At 39.8% G+C, this 26153-nt stretch overlaps 2 protein-coding genes across 2 annotated transcripts; one reads left to right on the top strand and one right to left on the bottom strand.

Moving 5' to 3' along the window:
- Nucleotides 1–438: 438 nt before the first annotated feature.
- On the top strand, nt 439–14764 carry LOC111334362 (uncharacterized). Its single transcript, XM_088746919.1, has 11 exons — nt 439–1302; nt 1811–1987; nt 3349–4289; nt 4417–4609; nt 4966–5424; nt 6798–7130; nt 7987–8137; nt 8548–9551; nt 9830–10068; nt 10326–10827; nt 12788–14764. Exons 1-11 carry the CDS (start codon nt 618–620, stop codon nt 13927–13929), a joined length of 5826 nt encoding a protein of 1941 aa, XP_088603045.1. The 5' UTR covers nt 439–617; the 3' UTR covers nt 13930–14764.
- LOC111334360 (glutamyl aminopeptidase) lies at nt 14646–25998 on the bottom strand. Its single transcript, XM_022940073.2, has 18 exons — nt 25225–25998; nt 23498–23645; nt 22586–22711; nt 22362–22482; nt 22038–22192; nt 20673–20921; nt 20409–20540; nt 19884–20044; nt 19461–19540; nt 19220–19347; nt 18908–18963; nt 18519–18666; nt 18157–18230; nt 17829–17933; nt 17382–17549; nt 16825–16965; nt 15462–15543; nt 14646–14924 (listed from the first exon to the last, which is right to left on the bottom strand). The coding sequence occupies exons 1-18, from the start codon at nt 25875–25877 to the stop codon at nt 14775–14777; spliced, it is 2877 nt and encodes a 958-aa protein (XP_022795808.2). The 5' UTR covers nt 25878–25998; the 3' UTR covers nt 14646–14774.
- Between the last annotated feature and the right edge of the window lie 155 nt (nt 25999–26153).

Here is a 26153-nt window from a genome sequence, read left to right as displayed (position 1 = left end):
TCCCCGGCGTGAACCAATAAACCTCAGTGCTAATTTAAAAATAACTGGACTGGGCTTTTCGAATTATAACACAGCTATTATTGTTGTGGAGTATTTTAACTGCAAGACATTAAAACCTATCATATATTTCTGCTTTGTTTATCGAATAATGTGGCAGAATAGAGTGCTTGTTTTGTTTTTGCGTGACTGGGTTGCGTGACGGCCGTTTCACACCAATTTAAAGACTTTTCGTGTCAGGTTTATGCAAAAACAAACATGAAATTTGGTAACAGTAAGAAACAATTTTTCAGAAACGCTTGACGAGCTTATAACAAAAAAAAAAAAAGAAAGAAAGAAACCAAGCGAAGGCGTTTGCTTATTATTGTCTATATTTGTCTTTCCGGGAATTTCATGCGGAAGTTCAAATTCTTAGAAACAATTGCCTCTTCCAGGAATTGGCCCTAATTGGTTTGAGTCTGCGCAATAATACTCAGCTTGTTTTGGCAGCCTTTAAATGTACTAGGATGGCAAAAAAGTTGAAATATTGTCGACCAGAACAGATTTCGACAGAAAACTTCGCCGACTAAAGATCCATAATTATATAATGATGAGTCAAACTGGGTACTTGTGTTAACGTGATGGCACATCGTCGAAATAAGCTGGCGAAACACAAACTTCCGGCTAAACCTAAAGAAGTCGAACTGAGCATAAATATCTGGGGCGATCGTTTTCAACCAGAGGGAGGAAGAGGAAGTCGTCATCAACTTGAAGATTTTAAAGATTTATTGAAAGCCGCAAGGTTCCAAGTTGCGAACGCGCAGGAGCCAGTGAATTCCCCGACTGGGAATGCCAGAATCATTAACATCCGGTTGAGGACGACGGAATTGAGCAAAGCTAAATTTTTTGAGCGATTTCGACGACAATGGTGTTCTTCTATTTGCCAGCGTGGCGATTCGTTCTGGATGGAGTCAGAGACTCCCAAAGATACTTTCAAATACAGGACAGATGAGACACGTCAAATGGTTAGAGTTGCTTCCTTCAGCTTTGGAACATTTACTACCCTTGGCACGTACGTACAGCACTGGTCGAATGAACAAGATTCTCTTGTCATTCAAGAAGGAAGCATTGAAAGCGAGTTTCAGCATGACGTGGGAACCCTCGCGATCTTCTTCTTCAAGCAAGGCGCCATTGAAGGATCTAAAGAAATTAGAATTGAAATGGAATACAGGCAGTTTGAAAATTATGTGGTCGTTGATGAAAACCTTCCCAATGGAAAGATTAGCTTCTATTTTCCCCTACAGTGGCCACCAAAAATTTCCGAAGGTAAGTAGTAGAATTAAACGTTGCCTTTGTCAAGAAAGACGAATATTATTTCCTTTTCATAAATCAAGATAAAAATATCTCCGAGGCAACTAAGTGAGATATAATTGCACTTCCGTATTTAAGTTCCCTGGGAATGAGGTTCGAATAATAAACTAAGAAAATAGCCTGCGCTAAGCTTCTCAGTCTTGAGTAAAAACTTACGTTGCCATTCAACTTTATGAAATGTTTTAGTATCATGAGAAGAATTACCGTGAAACGCCTTCCATTACTGGTCATTACTGACTTGATGATCTAAGTAAATGACGAAGGAGAGAGAAAATCCTTTTAGTGTTATATTAGCAGTCGTCTCGAGACTCAGTGTTAAAATGAAAGAAGTTCGACTAACCCTCAGATGGATTACATTGAGGTTTGAATTCCATTTTGTATGGAGCGTTTCGATTCTTTTTCTAAACAATATCCTGGCGTTGGATATTATGTATATCATGTTTTGTTTCTCTTTCAACTGCAGAGTTGACAATCAATGACCACACGACCTACGACCGCCTGACCCACTTCTTTGGGTGTAGTCGAGAAATTCTGGGCTCCAGCTCGGTGTTATGTTTAAACTTTCCTCTTAAAGAAAGAATCCTTGCGCAAGATGAGGCAGATTCCCCTCTTGGATTAATGACTGGCCTTTCACGAAGAGGTAAGCTCTAATTTGTTGAGGATACTCACAAAGATCCACTTTATTTCAGCACGATGATAGTTAAAGCTAGTGCTCATGGGTCGTGCATCTAAGTCTAAAGTACAATTACACATAATAAAATGATAAGTTTACAGTAATTTACGGTTGTAATACCCTTAAGACTAAGTGCTAAAAGTCCCAAAAATATATAAAATCGTTATAACTGAAGTTGACCGTTGAGGCAGATGTTCCTCAGTTCCTCAGTTTGAAATGGGAATTGTATTTTACTCAGTCTTGAGTCTAAATACCAGCGTTCAGCGTGAGTTATGTCCGGATGCCTGGATGCAATTGCATTAATTCCAGAGGATGGCGCCCCTGTAACTGACAGACTGTTGTAGATAACGAGATTAAACCTAGGGAAAACGATCTTCTAAACGAGTGCTCGGTGTTTCTCTGAATACTGAACAATGTTGTCACTTAGTGGTACAGGTAGTCTATCATTAAGCATTATGCATCAGCTTCAACAGTTTGATCTTGTAAATGTAAGCTGAGGAATGCCATTTGGCTACCTTTAGTTCTCATTAATAAGAAGTATCATTCGCTAAGTTATGAATTACCTTCGCGGCTCGGCCGTGGAGTTTATCGATTGATCTAAATAGCTCAGAGTTGCTGCAGTTTGCCCCTGTCACAAAGCCGTAGGTAATTGAGGGCAGAATAATACTGAGTAGAATTGTTCCAAAACGCTCATAGGTAGGAACTTCCATTTTCTTAATAGATTGAGTTTATTAGCAAAGCTCTTTTTGAAGTTCAGGCAGGTGTGGTGACCATATAAGCGTATCATCCACTGTTACACCGAGGATCATGTTTATAAGTGAGGACTCTACCTAATCACATCGACCGTGACTGACTTAGCATAGGGACTGACTTAGCACAGGGACTGACTTAGCATAGGGACTGACTTAGCATAGGGACTGACTTAGCATAGGGACTGACTTAGCATAGGGTGGTTTTTTTATTCCCAACGAAAATATTTTCAGGAGAATAACAGTAAAAACAAATAAATTTGAGCCTTTTAAATTTATTCTTAGCTGGCAATGTCTCCAGTTAAGTAAATGTTTATAGTTGAAAAACGAAAACTAAATGCGATTCTTTTAAACTAGTTCTTTCGAGATTTCAAAAAGCTTATGTTTTGATACAACTTTCCTCAGTTCACTTATTTTTGTTGACTTGTTATTTAGTTACTTACCGCGTTATTAAAATAATTTTTGTCTCTCTGATTTTTCTTATAATTAGGTTATTTATCATCCATTTTATCCATTCAAATTTTCCTTATCTGTCGATTTGTTTATGGTCTCTTCATTAATTTATTCACTTTTTCCAAGGCTTTTCCCTTTGTTTCGCGAGTATAAAGACAAAGTTCCCCCGAGGACCCACGGAGGTTCCAAGGAAACCAACGCTCTCTGACCCCAAAATCATGTACGCTTTAGAATGTCTACTCTCTCGGGGCTTTAAAGTTCGTGATCGTGTTTCTCGAAAGTTTTACGACTTGTTACGAAACGCCACAGATAGGTACGGCTCGCTCCAAGAAAAAAACCTCGTATCTCCGGAGAAAGTTTGCAAAGCTCTGTACAGATTGGTCAGCACTGTGGAGACGGATCGATTCTGCCCTCTGGAGCATTACCTCGAGAGATTGCTCAACGGAGACATGTCACATCTGACGGCATTTGAATTTGAGATTCCGAGGCATTACGTATACGTACCTCGAATTATCATTACCCCCACTCAAGATTACCTCCTGCCAGCAGAATTGGTTGCAGAGAACCGTGTCATCAGGGACTATGGGCACGAGCAAGCGATGCGAATTGCATTCCGGGAAGAAGACTTTTCTAAACTTTCATCAACGCACCCAGAAGGTCTTAAACACGTCTTAAATGAGCGCGTGGTAGAACTACTCTCTAATGCCATCCACATTGCAGGGAGAAGGTTCGAGTTCTTGGCTTGTTCCAATAGTCAGTTACGTGATCATGGTGCATGGCTGTACGACATAGAAGGACAGCACAGAGCGGCTGACATAAGAGGATCGCTTGGGCAGCTGAATGAGATCAGATGTGTTGCCACCTATGTGTCCCGCATGGGTCAGTGCTTCTCGTCCACAAAGGAGGCGGTGACAGTCAGCATTGAAGAGGGTTGTACTGTGGAAGAAATTCCAGATATAGAAGTAGAATACAAAGATGTGTATTTTGAATGTTGTGGCAACTTTAGATCTGGAAAATACACCTTCAGCGATGGAGTTGGGAAAATCAGTAAGGCCTTGGCCGAGAAAGTATGTAACTACAATACATCAATAAAAATTTATTCTGGCTTTTTTAGATACCTGAAATTTACGAATCAAGTCATAGTTTTTCAGTGTTATGAAACAATTTATGCTAATATCCTATTTTCAATTTCAGGTAGCAGACAGCCTCGGTTTGGATCCTACGCCCTCAGCTTTTCAGATTCGTTACGGTGGTTGTAAAGGAATGCTGGCAATAGATCCCAGGCTTCCAAACGGAGATAACCAGGAAATCCTGCAGTATCGTAAGAGTATGCAGAAGTTTAACTCAAAGCATTCTGCTCTGGAGATCTGTGAGGCAACGAGGCCGAGTAAGTTACCCTTGCGACTGTTACTCCTTGGAATGTCTTTGAATGTTGCATTTCGATCATTAAACTCAAATATGGGGTGTACATAAATTAAAATTGTAAAAAATGGTAATAAATGCAGACACACAAGGATATGAGTAATGAGGTCTCAACGTTGCAATCAAAAGGATGAATATGTGTCTGCAGATTTCGAATGCAACTAGACATGACCCGGTATTTGAATAATTTTTTGCTTTGTTGCAACTAACAACGAGTACTTCTTGCCGAACTTTTGGTGTTTTTCGCAGATATTGAGAATCATTCCCCAGTTTAGTCGTATTGCATAGCCATTATTGCCTTTCCTTTATTTCAAATTTTAGATCTTTTGTACCTTAACCGACAATGTATCATCCTGTTGAATGGCCTCGGAGTTCCTGACGAGTCATTTATCAGTCTTCAAGACAGAATGCTTCGTAGCCTGGCCTTAATGTTACTGTTTGAAACGGTGGCACTGGAAACTCTTCAGCGGACCAACATTCCAGGTGGTTTGAAAATTACAGCCTTATCACGCAGTGGTTTGAACGTTACCCGAGAACCGTTCTTCCGCTCTCTGTTGCTGGCCATATATAAGAGTCGGCTGGGGGATTTATTACGAAGGGCCCGGATTGCTATCCCAGAAACCCATGGCCGTCTTTTGATGGGTGTCATAGACGAGACTGGTTCTTTGGAATATGGTCAGGTTTTTGTTCGATACTCAAAGCTGGTCAGTCAACCAGGAAAGCAGCTGAAGATATTGAGAGGCAATGTGGTAATAAGCAAGAATCCTTGTTTTCACCCAGGTCAGTGTAATGTACCGAAGTAATTTGTTCTTAAAAGAAATTTTGTTTCCGTTTCAAGTGTTCAATTTTTTACAATTCTCGTTCAGTCGAACCTGTATCAAGCGGCACCGTATTAAGTGGTCACCCTGTATTCAGCGGTCACCCTGTATTATTCTCCTTAATTACTGTAATTTTCACCTCTATTAGGCGATCGTGGTCACCCCTTACTGAGTCCCAACCGCCGGTTTGTTTTAAGGCTGATAGTTTCGAAAGAAACTGTTTGGGGCTGCGTCGGTGGGGGTAACGAAATAATTTGGATATATCAACAAAGTTGAAATGGTAAATTGGCCACCGTAACGATTACAAAAGCTGATGTCTCGAGCGTTAGCCCTTCGCTCCGACGAAGGGCTAACGCTCGAAACGTCAGCTTTTGTAATCGTTACGGTGGCCAATTTACCATTTCAACTTTGTTGATATATCCAAATTATTAGCCTCTTTGTATTGTTCTCCACCTGAATTGAACAGTCACCACTCAAATAAAACACGTTTGGATGGAACACGTTTGAAATAAAACATGTAAAACAATTCACAAATAAAACACGTTTTGGATGGTACACGTATAAAAGAGCATCAAAAGGCGGTCTTCTTTTGCAGAAAAGAAAATTCAGCTTTGTCAGAGCACACATGCCTAACTACCCATACAATTAGGTGGGATAATTCTAAAATTATCACCACTAATCGACGTTACTACCAGCGTCGTCGTTTGGAAGCCTGGCAAATCAACTCCACCCACGCTCCTTTAAATCGTGGTGATGGCGGCTTACTACCTGACGCCCTTTTACACCTCGCCAGAAAAAAGGGCAGCTGATTAGTGAGCATATTAAAGGGCCTCTTGTTGCAACAATCAGATCACCCCTGATGAAGGCACTAGGCAGGAGTGTCGAAACATTGGGTCTATGAATTGTAATTCTCTGGTGACATTCATTACATCCTTAAACCAGAGTGGCATCGAACCATGTCTGATTCTCTACCTGGTTGCGTTGTGAGCTTTAATAAGAGTAATATTTCGGATAATATTTAATCCATGTTTATCTCCTGAAATCAATTTCTGAAGTATTTTCGAGCGAGATTTTGTACATTAAGTTGTTAATCATGGCTTAAAATGCCGTTCCTTTTATCGTTCTTTATACCTCTATTCTGTGGAACCTGTCTTAGACGGTCAACCTGTATTAAGCGGTCATCTATTCCCCGAGAGGAACTGCATCGTCGACTGCATCATCGATTGGAATATTTACCTTTCCATCATACAGGACACGTTACAGAAGACTTTGACCTCGTCATACCTTAGGGTTACAACTTCCTCTTCACTGTTACCATTTAATTTATGTTCGTAGGTGACATGCGCACTTTTGAAGCGGTGAACATCCCGACTCTTCACCATTTGGTCGACTGCATTGTTTTTCCCGCCAGAGGCAACCGACCTCACTCAGATGAAATGTCAGGTTCGGACCTCGACGGAGACAAGTACTTTGTCACGTGGTATGACAGGCTGCTCCCACCTAAAGCAAATGTAGAACCGATGGACTTCACATCGCCAGAGAAGATGAAGGTTGAAAGACCCATAGAAGTGTCTGATATGATTCAGTTTGTGGCAGAATATATAAAAAATGATCAACTTGGGATTATAGCAAATGCTCATCTTGTCCATGCAGACCACGATGATAAAGGTAAACTGTTATAATTAGCAAATCTACAGAGGTTTCGCGTAAATGTTTTTACATTTAGGAATTTATTGCATTTAGGACCAAATATTTATTACATTTAGGACTTTATTACATTTAGGAAAGTTACTACATATAGGACTATAACAGGGTCACCAAAAATTTATGCAGGGCTCTGGGGCATGGGGAGGGCTATTTCGTGTTTTGGATCATAGGAGGAGGGGTCACAGTTTTTTCTGTTTTGTGCGGGGGAGGGCATAGGAAAGCAGCATTGGTGAGAAACGAACCTGCAACAGCCCTCCCCCTCTCTGAAAAATGTCAGATCTCCTATGAAACAGCGCATTATAGTGATCTCGGTAATATGGCATCGGAATGCGAAATCTGAAGTTCTGGGATCTAGTTACCCGTGGGAATTATCCTTCATTTTTTTATTCATTTAAGTTGATTTATTCATTTATTTCATTATTTTTTTGTGCGGCGATCATTTCAAGACGAACAACATCGTTTATGTATTCCGCTACCGAACTCAAATTTACCACGCAACTTTCTTATTCTGAAAACCTGAAATCGTGTCCTTAGAATAAATAGTTTCATGTTACTTTTATTTGCGTTTGCAATTTTTTGTTGGTGATGGAGTTGTGTAAGTATTAGATCGACTGCCTTTATATACGGTGGTACCCTCCAAGGGTCATGGTGTTGAATTTCAAAGAAGCCACAACTTTGGGGACAGTTATGCGAATCAACGATCATCTGAGATAATAATTACATGCGTTTCGTTCAAACTCTAACAGATCTTCTCCGAACGTAACTAAGTGAGGTGTTCAATCAAAGCCTTCATCAATGTGACATTTCTTCATTTAAGGTGTATTTTCGGACGCCTGTATCCAACTGGCACACATGCACTCGGATGCCGTAGATTTTCCAAAAACAGGGAAGTGTCCTTCTTTGCCCAAAGATTTGAGGCCAGATCAGTACCCAGACTTTATGATGAAATCCGGGAAACCACGCTACAAGTAAGTTTTACCGATGATAAACAACATGGACGGAAGATATCTTATTCGTTTTTAAAATTCAAAATCATATTTCATATCACATTTAGATCACCGAGACTGCATAAGTCTACTTAAGTAGACTGAAAAACAGCTAATAACACGGAAGGGTGATGCTACAAAAAGTGACACAACCAAATGACCTCATGGCAGCATTTACTCGAAGTGTAGCGATCCACATCCGAGAAATAGCTACACCCTAGGACTAACAATGACTTCGTTTGGCACGATCAAGAAAGAAGCATTCTTTTTAAACCTCGTCTAACAAGCACATTTTTCTGATGGATACTCTATCATTTTATGACATCAAGAATAAATATTTAACTATTCTTCTGATGACGAACGTATGGCAAATATTTGCTATTAATTTTCAGTTCACAAAGAATCCTGGGAAAACTCTTCCGAAAGTGTAAGTCCCTTGATCGTGCCCAGCAGTTCTCAGCCGAAGCCTCTCATACCCAGATCATCCCCGACCCAGACCTGATCGTTCCAGGTTACGAGTATTACCTTGAGGTGGCCAAAGAAAAGAGAAATCACTACAACACCAAGCTTGATGGGCTGATGTCTCTATACGGCTTGAGAAATGAAGGAGAAGTGATCACTGGCTGTCTTGTTAGAGTGAACACCCGTCTCGCTGGAAAAACCGATGAAAAATTTGAAGTAGCACAGATGATTCAAGCAAGTCTGTCTACTTTGCGTGCAAAAACACGACACGATTTTTACGATGAATTCGGCGGAGAAGATGAAGTGATGGATGAGTTTGAAGAAAATGGTTATTTTCCCGATAACATTTTGCAGAAAGCCTCGGCATGGTACTTGGCGACCTACGGAGATCAAGGAGAAGATGAAGTCCAGGTAACTGCTTCGTCTACAAATCCAAATCAGCAACAAGAGAAAGAACAACACCAGAAAAGATTACTCAGCTTTCCATGGGTGGTGGACCGTATCCTAGCAAATATCAAAACAGCTAAGAAAGAAGAGAGGGAGAGGGATGGATCCCAAGCACAACATGCCATGGGTGCAGTCGGTGACCTCATAACAGATCAAGCAGCTTACTTTTTTAGTAGGTTCAAATCCGAGCTAGGTGAAACTCGGGAGGTTCAAATTGAAGAGCGAAATAAGCTAAAGAATACGTTAAACCGTCTTATTGGAGAGGCCCGGGCACCGCGGCTGGCTTTGTTCAACTCATCACTGACCGGAATCTCCGTGGGCGACGAACAACAGACCTCTGTTGAGATTTACGTTCATCTCAAGTGGAATGCATCTGAGAAGGAGCAGTATGAGTACCTTCAATGGCTGAGCAGAGTACTTAGCCGAGAGGGTCCTGTCAAGATGCAAAAACATCCTGTGGTTCTGCACTTTCAACGCTCTTCTCAAGGTATATAAATTAAATTAATGTCGAAGATTCACAACAAGATAATACGTGTTGTTCTCTAAGATCTCTAACTGACTGTTCAGAAAAAGGTTACAAGATATGTTGATTTGCTACAAGAACAATGGATTAAATGCTTATGTTAGACTGGCTTCCTATAAATTGAAAAATGGTCTCAACAGCTTTGACAAACATCCTGATTTCTTTATCGACAATCATCGTGGCTGGCTTAGCATTAGACAGAAGAAGTTGTATTAATGTCCTCCCTTTGCATTTCTATCCAGGTTTCAATTTATTGAAGCAGGACTACTACATTACAGCAGACTCCAACAGATTCCAAAAGAGTGCTTATGTTAGTATGCAGGTTCAGCGGTGTCCTCGACTCCTCCATTTGCTGCTCGTTTTGATTCACTGGGGGCGTCGAAGGCACCTCGTTGGGAACTCGAAACGCAGCTTCTTGTCAGATGAAAATCTGGCCACTCTTTTTCTCGTCTTTTGTGAAGAATCTGACTTGATTAATAAGGTAAGTCTCTGGTTGATTCGTTCATCAATGATTTTCGGAAGGAGAATAAACTGAAAGCTGCAGAGCCTAACTTTTGATAAATATCTGCAAATTGACAGGCAAGTAACTAAGATACAGGTCGTTAACGCCGTTCAGACGTTCAGATAAACATCAGCATGTCTTCCTTTCATTCTAGTCTACAATGGAAGGATATCAGTAATCTTTCTCTGGTAATCATACTGTTTTTGTTTTCTCATTTTTGTGTTTTTTCTTAAAAGCTGAGCGACGATGATTTTCAGAATTTTACATTACGCCATCTTGGTTTACCGTCCAGCGCCGAACGAACTGAGGCTGAGAGAGTGTGGAGCAATGAAGTGCTTGGAGAATATTATCAAGAAAGACTTAAAGGACTCAAAAGTGACATCACTCCAGGGCATCTGTTGATCAGGTTTTTTGAATATTACAGTTTAGTGGCAGACGATGATCCCCTTCATATGCGAAATGTGAAAAATCCAGTGAAAAGCAGAGAAACGCTTTGTCCGAACGTTTCTTCGGAAGAAGGTAATCGCTTTTCCGATGCTGCTCTTCATGCGTTCCACGAGCTTGCACAGTGCTGTGGTCTGGATACCCTTACAGCAGCAACGCACGCTGAGAGCACACGTGAACTGAAAGAAATGCTGACCATGCCAAACACGACTTGGGGCGCACTCCGATTCGCTGAAGAATTTGTAAGAGTGAAATTATCCACACTTACGTCAGCTCAGATCTCCTTACGACCGGGTAAGTCATTTTCTCTCCCCAACTATTGGTGAGTAATTTTTGTCCAGTGTTTCGCTGCGCGTAAACGAGAATCAATCGAGAGAAATAACCCCACTGCGTGCAATCTAGCTATCTTTTTAACATACTCATATGGTTAACTGATTTGATGGCTTGGTAAAATAGTTGATTTGGTCGCCAAGGTTGGTTGGCTGATTTAAATGTTGATTCGCATGGTCGCAAGTGGATAGTTGTTTGATCTGATTGATTGGTGGTTGGTTGATGTAAAGTATTAGTTGGTGGGTTGATCCATATGTTGCTTTGGTTGGTTGGTTGGTTGGTTGGTTGGTTGGCTTCTCTGGCTTCTTTGTATAGATTCATTTCGTAGGTAGTTGGCTGGTTGTATCATTTTACGGTTGTTTGATTGTTTTTTGGCTGGCTGCTTTGATTGTTTTATCCGGTTGTTTCCTTTATTTCGTGGATTGTTTTTTTGGTTGGGTCATTTGTTGGTTTGGTTTGTTAGCTGGTCATCCTCGGAGACCCAGGGGCTGTGGGTCGATTTCAAGTTAGGGCATGAAGAGCCCCTGGGGACATTGTCTTACAAGACTAGTTCCAAACGGTCGCAGTCGTTCTGCCATCTGATTGGTGCCAGAAAATCTCAGTGTTTTTCTGCCCAATCAGAGTGAGGTGTGCTTTGGAGTCATTTCGTGTTTTGTAACACGGACAAATACTAATAGCTCAGTTGCTCGCTATGTTTGTTTGGGCCGTGCGACGGAGATTTGCTTGAGGTGAAAAGTTTCAGTCTCAGCACACAATGAAATAACTTTACGGGATTGGCAAAGTTTCAGTCACAGCAAATTATGCAAAAACTCTAGAAAAGGTGTAAGCCTAAATCTCGGTTAACGTTTAAAGCGACATATCAATGACTGCAGCCATCGTGTTGTATACAAACCTCGCAAACTTTAAAACACGTTCTCTCGTGATACCTGCGAAACTATCTAGTTTAATTTCCGGTAAGATCTTCGCGGACAATCTGATCGATTTCTCTTACATTGGGTGCTGAGACTGAAACTTTTCACCTCACGCAAATCTCCGTCGCACGGCCCAAGGCATAGCGAGCAACTGAAGTATTAGTATTTGTCCGTGTTACAACACACGAAAGGACTCCAAAGCACACTTCACTCTGATTGGGCAGAAAAACACAAAGATTTTCTGGCACCAATCAGATGGCAGAACGACTGCGACCGTTTGGAACTAGTCTTGTAAGACAATGTCCCCAGGGGCTTTTCATGCCCTAACTTGAAATCGACCCACAGCCCCTGGGTCTCCGAGGATGTTAGCTGGTTTGCCTGGTTGATTTGCCTCTCGTTGGTTGAATTTTTGGGTAGCTTTGTTCGTTACTTGGTTAGTTAGGAAACTTTGTTAACTGGTAGATTGGTTGGTAAGTTAATACGTTTGGTCGATTTGTTAATTCACTGGTCTGTTGATTGACCTGATCGGCTGGTGATTCGTTTCGGTCAGTTGATAAACGTACATCAGCTATTTTTGTAATGTCGAGGAAACTAGATACAACGTCACCAAATGTGTACATGAGCATTTCTTCATGAACGAATCTTCTCACTGATGCATCAATCCCAGAGTTTAGAGTGCTGATAGATTTTTCTGGAACGCAATCCAGTTGCTAGATTGGCCGTGTCTGCAAAACGCCATAATGAAACCAAGATATCAGTTATTAATGGATGTAACCTGAACTTATTAAGCTTATCAATGGCTTCTTTTCTGCGCTGTAACTCTCTCCATTTTATATATATTGTGTGAGACTTCAAAGTACTGTTTTCCGTTCAAGGTGATGTAAGCATTATTATACTCACCAGTGTTATGTTTTGGCGTTTTCTATTCCTGTAGAAGACACCACTGATGGCGTATCGAACTTTAAACGTATTTCGTAAATTAATTCTAAGAGGATTGCTATCTTTGTTTTCAGCTCAGACTGGTTACATTCTTGAGGCCACAGGAAATTATCTCACGCTACACACTGTTCAAAATGAACTGGAGAAGATCGAAACAACCTGCACATCGTACATTTACGACCATACCGTGAGTGGGGCCAGTCGGTTTCTGTTCTTGGACCAAAATGGGCCAAATGATATGGTCAATGTCAAGCAGTTGCAACGAGGGGACTATGCACTGAACTTAAGCCCGTTGAATAGCTTACTAGCGCTCGGCCTCAACGATGAACGCAGTAGGGATTTGGCAGAACAGAAATTACTGAGCTTGATTTCATTTCAAATGGGGGTTTTTAAGCAGGAGTATCTACCGTACGTTCATGGTACTGAAAGACTGATGATCAGGGCCGAATTTGGTAGCATTTATGTCCAAAATGCACAAGTTCATGCACCAAAAGTTGGAGCCGTCGAGGAAATTCTGAGTCAGACCGCTGATGCTAAAAACCGGCCTGGGTCGAATCAGGCCCAAAAACGAAATTTGATGACACATAAATTCATACCAGTTTTAGGTGGCGCCGAGAGCTGGACTGCAGCGTTCCCCACTCCCTCTCAAGAAAGTTATGAAGAGACGTATACCCTGGGAATAAAGGAAGGTAGGAACCACACCAAGACCGTTCTTTATGACAGCGAGTTGCAATTTTGTGACGTAGACATCCCTCCTATTAACTGGGTGGTAGCAGATGTCAAAGCCCCGCGCCCTGCAGGTAAGAAATCACGTGATATCGATTTCCGCGTCACCGTCTGTTCCGAAAGAAAACTTGGAGATGATAAAGACGAAGTTATGAGCTCACCCGGTTACGAAAAGTTTAGAACAAAATCAATCCTCAGCAAACCAGACGATACGAGTTTGGAGCTGGCAAGTGACTTCCAAAAGAAAGTTTCTTTTGTCAGACATGATAAGACCTCGATCTACAAAATCTCGGATGGAAATCTGTTCCTTCGAGTAAAGGAAGTAGTGAAATATGACGGAAAAGGTTCGAGGTTTCTTAAACCCTCCAGAAACTTCACAGAAGCTCAAATATTTGGATTCTTCGACGGTAAAGGTGACTTGGAAGAAGCAATGAAGGTGTCCAGAGACTTATGGTCAGCAGTTAAGAGGCTGAGACCACACATCATATAAGCTACTCACTTTTAAGCAGTGAAAATATAACACAAGTTTCAGCCTTTTGTAACCGTTGGTTTTTTTCATGCAAAACCGGAAAATACTCGTTTTTATGGCAATCAAATCGATCAAAGTTTTTACTTATATCATTCTGGAGATTTTTTCCCACGGTGATTGAAGAAAAGAGTCGTTGACCAACAATTATTGAGGCTCTTTAACAATGATACGTAATTAATAGTCTCAGGTAAACTTTAGGCGTGGGGACGAATTACGAAAAATTCGCGCACTTTTAAGGTCGTGTTTCGCTCTTTAAAACTAACGTCTCACTGTTCCTGTTCTAAAAATTTCATACCGTGGATAATTATGTGCAAGAAGAATTTCAACCCTGGGTCTGATAGTCATAGATTAACAAAATGCACTTCATATGACTCGCATATGAATACAAATCATAAGCAAAGAGGAACATCTATATATCTTCAGCAATTTCCGTCAAATAATTTCAAAGTCTCACCGAAGTTTTCAGGCTAGTCCTGTAATATTATTAACTGACGTGACTTGGATGTGTTTCTCTGTAACCCCTAAGGTTGCCTCGTCACTCAGAAAAAAGTTGAATTAGCTCCGAAAGCCTTTGAGTTCAGATATTTCATTTTTTAAACACAGTCTATTTGACTGTCTTTTCTGAAGTTGAATTGGCAAGATTTCATTCTCGTATATTTTATTTTTTGAAGCCGATCTTAATTAACAAAGTTACATCTATTTTATTCAACTTTTTGATACCTATTTACATTTACAAAACGATACAATCAAACAGAAAATGAGCCTGGATGTTTTTCCATTAAACTGTGAGTTATTAGTCTCTTTTGTCAGATCTGCACATGTTGATTGAGCCAATGAGTGACTTCTTCCTCGTGCCTACTGAGCCAATGTATATTTGCATGGATTCGCTCTATTCCCATTTTCACCTGGCGATAGGCTGCGTCTGTGGGCTTGTAATCCTTGAAGAATTCCGTGACCTGTAACGGATCACGCAAAATACACAAGTAAACTTAAAAGTCGGTTGGAAAACGTGCATTTGCCAACAAAGTTACTTTTAGAAGGCTAAACATTTTAGCTCCCATGAGTGACCAAGAAAGAATTTCTATTTTCCAAAAGTCAATACAATATTAGCAGACAAGTGATTACAATAAAGGATAACATAAATTAGGGGATTATTAGTTGATCCAATACATAATTCTCCGAATTACTATCATAAGAATTGTATGGCGGACAGTGAAGTGAATTGCTGATAAGATTCAGCAATTCTTCCTCCCGCCCTTCTTTATATGAAGTATCCAAGAGGAAGCCCCGAGAAAACAGTTCTGCGACATTACTTCAAGTTAGCAAACACGAAAGGATTTGAAATAATAACGAAATAATTTATTTTGTTTGAGTAACTTTTCGTTCAGTTAGGATGCACGTCTAAAAAGCGCACCACCTGCGACCTCTCTGCACCCCCTAAACTTGCCCCTGATTCGTCCCTTCCAATTATGCATCAAAGTCAAATATCTTACCTGGCTCAGCTGAGCCGGTGTGTTGCATTTAAACATCAAAGATTTAATCAACACTGGCCATTGATCGGATCCGCGACTGTACCTAAGGGTAAAAGTTTTTAGTTTAATTTTTATCGTGGTAAAGATCGATCAGTTTTCTGCCATTACACAGATGCTGCAATTTATTTTTCAAGTATCATTTTGTGGCGCTTACTACCGCCGGATTTCGACCGATTTTGAACGCGATTATCCTACTTCGATTTTGGAAGCTATTTTGATTACCTCATTCGGAAACCTGCGATTATATATGTACATTGCTCAGAAATTAACGCAATCTATTTTATGTTTCATTGAATTTCCAAGCTTCAAATATGCGAATTTTCTGTACGAATCTTTTCCTCAATTGCACCATCTTGGAACCTATACATATGAAAATAATAGTTGAAGAGAAGGGTATCACCTGTTCACACAGAGAATACAATACAATACTGAGTGCTCGTGTACGTGTGTACCCCTCCATCCCACCCCGGGGAGGACATCCACCTCACAGTAATCTCGTGCGTAGGAAATTAACGTCTCCTGCCCCTACCCTTGCAGGAGACGGGACCTACGGTTTTATTCGTCCTTATCCGAGTAGACTAGAATATCTATTCATTTCTTGATATTATAGAAAGGTAGCAAATTCTCCTCAGTTATTTTAAGGCCATGAGTAGTGGTGCCGCACAACATAATCCGGCGCTCTAACCAATTGAGCTAAATTTACCCATAGCTCGTAACCAACGGAATTCAGGATGTCAAAGTACTAATTTTGTTATGTCGGCTCCCAGATTAAATGTCTTTAAAAATCGATTATTTAATTATCTTCGTACTTAGTTGTTTTGTATTATTTACTATAAATTTCTGTATTTAGATTTTATTGTAATATTTATTATAATATACTATAGCAAGACATAGTAGTTCCTCCGTTTTCTTTCTTATCTAGATGCGTGGTTATGCATTAGACATTTCTTTTTATTCTGTTATCTTCTATATTGTTTATTATTCTTGTACAGTGGTAAAAAGCATTATTAAACTTAAACTTAAACTTAAACGAGAGACGACGCAAAAAAAAAAAAGAGAATTGGAAGATGAATTGCTTTTGAAATATCTGTCTCAAACGCAGTTCATTGGCAGAAAATGATAAAAGAAAACTTGTCAAGGAGATTGCTTTAGCCGGGGGACCTGGAGAACCATGTGTGTACTGCGAAGAGATGATCAGGAAGAGCTTGGAGATTTGAGATTGAAAGATGAGCATCAAGGGAAAAAGGAATAAAGAAGTATTTTTATCGATATAAGTCAGTGGTATCGTCTCTGAGTGCGATTACTTGGTTGTTATTCCTCATACCTTTTGTAGAGAATGTGCCAGTTTTCACGAACAAAGTCCCAAGCCATTTCCCATGATTCAGGATTAGACGCCACCCCGCTGATTACTGAAAGTGTGTCTTGAGAAGAGATTTTTGTCTTATCCAATGAATAATTTAAGCATCTGGTGGCGGAAAATTGAAAGAAAGCCAAAAATAGTTAAAGAGGTGCGGGTTTTTATTAGAGTGGCGAAAGGGACTTAAAAGACTACGTTCTGAATCTCAGGTATATCAAACTCAGGGACGGAGTCAACAGCCCGCTTTCGAGTTCCGATAAATCTCACTTTCAGAAGGTTTAGTCTGTTAGAATAACAAAAACATAATCTTTAGAAGAAAATTGCTTTAAATAATTGATTCAACAAGTACTTTTGGCCTTAAGAGTGTTCCGGAGGCCTGTTGGTTTGAGGTGATGTGAAAATCCGAATGTTTGGGCCTATGTTGCAGGCTCATTTCAATAGAGGTTCTCTCTCTGGGGGCACAAAACCTGTCCTATTCAGTTGTAGGATACATTTTGGTGTGGAGTACCCGACTTAAAACCAACCTTTGTATCATCTGAGTATTCCTGGTGTAAGTGAGTGCATCCAAAAGTATATCTTTTTCGGAAGCGATGTGAGTCGTTAAGTACTTTTCAAAAGCCTGATTCCATTCTTTCGCACCACCTTCTTTTACACCAACTGAATACACTAAAGAACGAAAGTTTGATGGGATCCTGTAAAAATGAATTATGTCAGTGGCTTTGTCTTTTAGGATGCACATTGTATCGTGAAAAAGAAAAACAAGACAAGAAAAGTTATTTGATCATTTCCTCCACAATGAGGCTTTTTTTGGGACGAGAGTCATCCAAAAAAAACGCGACTCATAGTGACGTTAACTCCTAATCAACATAAGAAGTCTTTTACCCAGACAGAGAGATTAATCAGTGTGCCATTTGTAAAGCACTGCCAAACATAGAAGATGAAACTGCGGCTGTGGAAGGAAAGACACTCACATTTTTCCCTCTTCCATCGCAAGTGTGAACATGGTCTTGATTTTCAAGATGATGTCCTGATCTGAATAATCACAAGCCTTAAAGAGAACCTTTGGCCGCAGCATTCTGAAAAACAACAATAGGCCATGATCAAGCATGAATTAGCAGGAGAGTTGGAAAAATAATTAAATAGCATTCTTAAGCGACCTCACTTTCATTGGAGGCAGATTTGGCAAAACCTTAAATAATAAATTTCTTTCTAACAAATTTACAAAGTGTTATCTAAAAGAAGCAATCCATTTTAAACTTAAATTCAGTACAAAGTACTTGGGTAAACAAGAGAAGTTACTTTTCTAAATGCGTTCCTTTGTCATTCCATCCCAGTCTCCATACTGATGGTCGAAGTTGTTGAAGCATATACCTCTGTGGCAGGAAAACAATAGTAATTTTTCACTCCTCTCATATTACACTCTGCACAGCTATTTCAAGTTTGTTAATATTTTTCCATCGAAACCATAAACAGTGTTACCCTTAGTTCCAATAAAAATGAGGTCCGATGTCAAACTTAATTATGAACAAGAATTTGTTTCTATTTCTTCTAACCTTATACACAATGATATCTGCTCACCGAGACAAAAATAATAAGGCTTCCTTGAAAGTGCAACTGATGTAGAAAGGATACAAATTCTGTTGACAACGAACAGGGATTACCTTGAAGACATCATAAGCCTTGCGCAGAGTTAACTGCTCGCCAATGTAGTCCATGTTTCGTAGGAAAGTTATCAACGGCGAATACTCTGCCTCATTCCTTATGTATTCAATCATTTCTAAGGCCAGTTCATACCCGAGCTCGTCGCTCCTAAGTAAATGTTATATTTGGACACATTATGTAAAGAGATTAGCACAATTGCACATTGCTGAATATTGTGAGAGGAAAAGAGCAAAAAAGGCACAACACAACCGCAGTTAATAGGGTGGAGAGGTAGAAATTAATAAGTAAATGGAGAAAAAAGACTTGATAGAAAATAGAATAAAATCTCATTCGTAAATAGTAAATATACCGAAATGCAGAAGGAAGCATGTGAAATGAAATTGTTTACCTTGCTAGATGAAATGCATCATCAATCAGTCCGGAACGGTCGGCTGCACTGATTACCTGCAATTTTGCATAGTGCATGCTTTAGCTGCTAATGCAAAATCATTCTAACTTTCCATCAGGTTAAAATCTCCTGAAATTCGTCATCAGTCATTAGGATTTTCATTAGGGTAGCTATTAGGATTTTCCATAACCTTGGTCATTGCGACAATGAATTTGGTAATTATTCAGCCAATAATAATAAGATAATAAAAATAATAAAGATGTAAACTAATTGTAAACAACTGCTGTTTCCTAGGAGAATATCTGTACTTACTGTATGGTCTGTGTTGAGTTGGTTGTACAGAGCTTTCCAGTTGTCGATATCGTAATTAACTCTGTAATAACCAATCTGATCAACATTAGCTTTAATCCACCCAGATGTCTTTGACCAAGCAATCAAAGCTGAAAAAAAATTCAAAAGTTTTGCCATAATTACTTCACGTGACTACCATCAATCTTGAACGATGGAAAACAACTGGCCCTACAATAGGGTATTTTAGACAGCATTTCCATACCAATTCCCCTATTCAGCCAAACTTGTATAGTTTTCTTGTCCTTCTGAGTTTCATAAGTCAGCGGAATGTTCCATGTATAACTATAAAAAACAATAGCAGATTGACCAAGATAAAGTTCAGGGGCATATTTAGCAGCTTATGGGTGATAGAAAATATTTGGCTTGGCTTGTATAAATGGTACTTTACTTTTTCTGTTAGACATATATTGAATCTTAAAATTACCGCTAAGCAGATGTGCTTGAAAATCAGTCATTTATGATCATTTATTTCTAAAGGATTCCTTAGTTGTGACTCCTTATCATTAAAACTGACGACCGAAGCGACATCGTTTTGGTTTTACGTATAGTGGCACTCAAATAATACGAGCAAGGAGTAATGTAAGCGATTGATGTAAGTAATAGAAATCTTATGAATGCAACTTACTTAAATAGAGATCTCTTTTGTGGTCTGGCACCAGAATAAATAAGGAATATTTTCTGGTCAGCGATTGCCTTATGTTGGTTCAGGCGCTTGATAGTAACAACTGGTAAACCCATTTGAAGTGTCCAGGTGTCCATCATTTCTTTTACGTTGATGCCACTTTTCTGGAAGACAAACAAGTAGAAAAGTGGAAAAAGGTGACCAGCGTATAGCATCAAAACCAATGTCAATTTCACGGCCAATCAGAAACAAGTGCCATCATCAAAAAGAGCTAATTAAGACACTGCACTCACCTAGCCGGCCTCAAGCCCAGGAGAAAGCCGTGAAACAAAGTCGCGACTGATTGAAATTATGTATCCTATCGGTTAACTGATTTGTTAAGAGGGTGGTGTAGTACATATACAAACCAAAAGTAATTCCGAATTGCTTTCGTCGTTAATTTGATTGCCGTATGCCGGCACGTTTGCGATAGAGCATGCATTTGGCGCAAGAGGAAAACCGTTATCATCATCATCATCGACAACTTACTTCTGACAACGTTCCCCACAGTTCATCGGTATCTGCGTTGCTATACGCATATCTTTGGAGGTATGACCGCAGACCAGCAGTAAAATGATCATGGCCGATGGTATTCTTTAACATTCGTATTACAGATGCTCCCTACAAAGCAAGCGACAGTTGTTGTGATGTTGCTTTAAGGTTTGTTTAATGTGCGCAGTTGTCATATCTGAGTGTTTGCATCACTTGTTAAATTTCTAACTCAGTCGTTATATCGGGAGGGTTTATTCAAACCTTTTCGTAAGATATAGAGTCAAATAAGCTGTCAATGTCCTTGGGATCTCTCACATCAACTGATATTGGATGAGAATAGCTCGACTGATCTTCACTGAAAGCCACCTGAAGTTTCTTTACAACAAACTGGTCCATCATACTCCAGTGAAGTTCAACAAAGCTTGCTCCTATGTTTTCCATGTACGTAGCAAAACCTTCATTCAACCAAAGATCGTTCCACCATTTCATAGTTACGAGATTCCCAAACCACTAAAACAAAACTCGTTCAAGGTTAGATGATGACCACCAAAATTATCGTATTTAGGAACTCCTACGGTGGCAAGTTGCCTTATATTGTATAGTTCAATTATTACAATCATGAATAAAGGCTGATAGTTTCTAAAGAAACTGTTTGGGGCTGCGTCGGTGGGGGTAACGAAATAATTTGAATATATCAACAAACTTGAAATGGTAAATTGGCCACCGTTACGATTATAAAAGCTGACGTTTCGAGCGTTAGCCCTTCGTCGGAGCGAATAGGGAAATTGTGGGTTGTGTGTGCTTTTAAAGGCAGAAAAAGGAGCTACGTGATTGGTGGGAACATGGCAACGAGAAAAACACGAATCACTTCACGTGCCCCTCCGCCAATGTAATTTATTGCATAACTTGGACTTATTGCAAAAAGATTTACATCGGCGAAACAGGCAGAAGACTAGGTGACTGATTCCGAGAACACCTTCGCGTCGTGGAGAGGAATGACAAGGACACATCGAAACCAGTCGCTAGACATTTTAATTTACCTAATCATTCTAAGCAACACATGGCAATCTGCGGTCTTTCCTTACACTTAGTAGCACGGAAAGCCGGAAAACTCTTGAACAAAAGCTCATCTTTTAAACCGGCAGTCTAAATCCTACAGGTATCAACGAACGCTTTTCATTCCACTAATTTATTCGTGTTTTTCTCGTTGCCATGTTCCCACCAATCACGTAGCTCCTTTTTCTGCCTTTAAAAGCACACACAACCCACAATTCCCCTATTCGCTCCGACGAAGGGCTAACGCTCGAAACGTCAGCTATTACAATCATGACCCAGTTTCTCGTCGCTTCCTTGTCTTGCCGTCCTCAAGATGGACGGCTGGACCAGGGGTAGGTCAATGAGGAGCAATAAATGCAATTTCGGCTTCCAGCCCTAATAATCTGACTGGGCTTGCTAAAACTTTACAAGGGAGGGCCTAAACCTAACTTTGAACCTGGAGTTAAGTTTCTTGTCGAAGTAGGTATATTTTGCCAATCAATCACCAATATTCACTCATGATTTATTCGCTACCATTCCTTTTTTCTAAGGCTATTTACATCTCAGGAATATAATTTTCTGTTTACTGACCTGATGAGCTAACTCGTGTGTTACAGTCTCACAAACACTTTGTTGTAATTCATCTGATGTCTTACTACGATCAAAGAGGAGCATTGAGCTGGTAAACCCGATTAGTCCCCAGTTTTCCTCAGCACCAGTCGAATAGTCAGGAATAACAACAAGATCTACAGAAATTGTGATAAACAATTAGAAGGACCAAAGGAAAGGCCAAATATGTCCATGGAAACTATGAGGAAACATCAGTTCTGAAGCCCCCAGAATTTCAGAGGCACAGAAGCATAACTGTGTATTGACACACATGCAACTTCCCGAAATTTTTTCAACTTTTCTTACCTTGCTTGGGAAGAGGAAAATTTATCTGGAAGAATTTTTCATAATTTGAGAGAGTCTTTGTAGCAATATCTAGTGCATATGAAGCCTGAGCCAATTGCGGTGGTGGGGTCCAAATACGAACCTAAAAGGCGTAGCAAACTGTAATTAGAGACATTTTTCCTGTCACGTCAAAAACACTTAAACTTAAGGCTTCAAAAAAATGCAAATTATGAATTGTTTAGGACCTTAATACCACCGCTCGTTGTCGTCTCTTTGTGGGCGAAGTCGCTCACAAGAAATGCCACCAGGTACGTGCTCATTTTAACTGATTCCTGGAAATGGTCCGCGAATAAATCATCTCCAACCTTGACCTGAAAGCAAAGACGTGTCGATCACGAACTCTTGGAAGGATTTGAGGGTTTATGCTACTTTCTTGTAAGTTTGTAAGTGAACCTAGTACCCTGTTCTTGCTTCCCATTAAAATTGAAACAAAGAACAAACAAAGAGACGAAAAACAAATTATAATATTCTCAGCAGGGACAAGGGATTGGGAAGGATCCTTCAAAAAATGTGCAAAGGGGCACGATTTCCCCCCAAAAAGGAACATTACAACTGCATGTGCGGATTGAGCAGCAAAGTGGCTCGAGATTTCCACATTTTAAAAACTGTGCTCTGTGCCGGTGTCGCTCTGTGTGCTATTGAGGACCTTTTGAGTTCCCAGATCATCACAACTTTTTTTCAAGTAGTCTGATTTTCACAAAATGAGTTATCGAAACAATCAACAATGACTAAAATTACACTCTCTCGCTGAAATTCTCCAACTTCTTTAAGATAAGAGTTTCAGTCTGCAAGATCTGTATGTGCAGTTTAGCAGCAGACGTTTATTCTGTAGGAAATTTAACCCTTTTCTCCTCACAATATCAATACAATTTATAAGAATAAAGAAAATATCCACTAAGGTATTATTAGGCAATCCAATATCAAATTCTCCAAACTAGGATCATGAGAATTTTATGAGAAACAGTGATCTTAATTTGGAGAATTTGGTGTTGGATCGTCTAAGAATGCCCTAGTTGATATTTATCTTTATTCTCATAGCTTGTCTGCCTACCTAAGATCTTGGGAGTCAAAGAATTAACACACGTTGTTATTTTTACCGTTTGCATAAGGGGCATATTTGACAGAGAAGAGTATTTTCCTTCCCTGATAATCGTAACAGAAAACTTTGCCTTCATTCCTGGCTCATCAAAACATGGAAACGCCGCTCGGGCGAAAGTCGGCTCAAATAATGTGGCTGCCAAATACCTAAGAAGAAAAAAGAAAGGAATGGGTACAAATAAGTCACGTGTCGTGTCTTTCTAAAGATTGACAGCTTGAATATACAACAAAAAACTACCAGATTGAGAATGTTATTTTGCAATTACTTTATGGGTCAGCTGCGCGATCATCATCACATGAAGTACCTGGGAAATTTGAGAGCACTCGCGTTGCTTTCAAACGGAAAACTTGGCTTTAATCGGACTATAGTCGGGAGAATCGTATACTGATCGGCGCAAAAATTTTTCAGATCTTGAGATGTTTTTAATTGATGTTTTTCATGTAGTGAAGAACGAAGAGCCGTGTTGCATGTATGCTTCCAAACGATCCCAAGTCCTACCAACATCCTCACATAGAAACATTCAGAGAAATCAGAGGAACAAACACTGAATTCGCAAAACAGAGCAATCGCTTTTACATGAGCGTTCGAATGGCAGAATTCAAATTTAAAGTATTCATGTGGTTTGTGGTCGAACACGCAACGAACTTACAGAGGAACACTTAAAATGCAAAGGAAAATAAAGTAATTGTTAGAGCGCGAGTACAATGAAAGCACAGTGTGTTCACATTGTAAAGCTGACTTTTACAGGGTGGATTATTTCATTCATTAGATATGACATCTAAACAGAAAACCTGGTATAATCGGAGGAGAATCGGAAGAATCGTATAATCGGGAAAATCAGGGAATCGTATTGAATTCATGGAGAACTGGAATAATCGTAGAACCGGACGAATCGTGTAATCCGAAAATCGGAGAATGGTTTCAAAACTGGAGAAACAGAGAATCGGAAAAACTGGATGGCGAGATTCATATTTTACTATCCTTCGATTTAGCCATAATTGCGCTCTTCTAAATGCTTTCAGCAGTCCGCTCCTTGAAAGCGAGGATTGGGTTAAAATTTGGTATTTTGACGTGACGTGCATAAGGCCTATTACCGCTATTAACAGAGGAGAAGGACATTTGTGAATATTCTTAATCGAGCGCTATTGATGGGGCAGAGGAATGAGGAAAGAAATTAATCACATCGAGGAAACAACCGAATCAGAGCGCAAATCAAACGACTGAGTCAACTAGGTAAGTGCTTCTACTACTGTACGTGGTCACTAACAATGAACAAGGAAACCATTCATTGCTGAAATAATCTTTGGAGCTTTACTCATTAAAATAAAAACAAAGAAAGCTACTTATGATATATAAATGATACCGAGAGTCGCTCATCTGTAGAGACGCTGTCATCCACCTCAGTGCGTGGCATAAGTTACGAAAAACATTCAATTCTGATTTGTCATGCAAATAGTTATGAACTTGCTGATTTGGTTTTATCAACTGACTTGATGACGTGAAATGGCCGCCGTAAAGAGATTATAAAGCTGACTTTTCAAGCGTGAGCCATTCGTCACTGCGAATGGATTCGCTCTAACTCATAATTATTGTATCACAACAAGCACGTTATATTATGCACCATCACTTTACAGAGGCTGATATTAGAGACTTCGTTCAAATTAATCTCGGTGCAACGAATCATTTTATTTTATAACTTAAAAGACCGTAGCTTGTTTTACTGACCTTTTCACGCCACTCTTCGTCTTGTACGAACTTCTGTAGAATCCGAGAAGTTTGTCTGTCAGTGGATACTCAAATTCTATATAAATCGCGTAGTTTTTACGTTGCGTGAGCTCTTCACTGACTTCAATGAGAAACATTTCAAGAGTTCTATTTTGCATTGTCTTTGTGACTCTTATATCTCGACATCTGCCTCTTCCTCCGCTGTTTTCCCTCCATTTCTCCAGTTCTTTAACTCTTCCAGCCGATTTAAGAGGAAAGAGTTCTCTCCGTTGTGTAGTTTCAAACACGGCTGTCCTTGATACTTTCATGTCTTTTAAATGAAGAATAATATGTCTTGTTTGCTTCTCACAATTAACTTGTATGGTAACATTTCCTTTGACATTGAATGATTTCAAGTCAGTTTGCAGTGTGATTTTATAGCTAGTAGGGAATAACGTTCGTGGAAGTCGTATCGTATGCCATGGAAATTCCTGACCCTGTGAGATCCTTTCATCTAGAGCGAAACCTCGGTGCCCTAAATACGACTCTGTTAACCCTGAACGCATCCAATAAAGAAGAGACCAGACCGCCCAAATTAGCTGCATGTTTGGCAGCAACATCTCATCAGCTCGTGTTATGTCCAAATGGAAAACAAATGATGGGTTCAGAACCATTCCATAAAGTACAGTTGATAAAGTTCTTGATGCTATGTAATTTCATATACTTTTAACTGCTGTTCGATTTTTTTCGCTCATTGCAAAACAGCCACCTCCAATTTGCATTGCAGATTTTCAGGTGACAAGTAACTGAGTAAACAACAATTACGTTGTCTCGCCACTTGAGTTGTGCTCACCATTGTCCATCACCGGGGAAACTGAGAAACGGTGATGATAATAAGAATACAATCATCTTATCCAAGGACGCTCTCCCAACGGTTCAAGGTTATTAAA

Source organism: Stylophora pistillata, chromosome 1 (genome assembly GCF_964205215.1).
Source record: "Stylophora pistillata chromosome 1, jaStyPist1.2, whole genome shotgun sequence".
Lineage (NCBI taxonomy): Eukaryota > Metazoa > Cnidaria > Anthozoa > Scleractinia > Pocilloporidae > Stylophora > Stylophora pistillata.
Note: the sequence above shows the minus strand (reverse complement) of the source record. Positions and strands in the feature narration are given on the sequence as shown.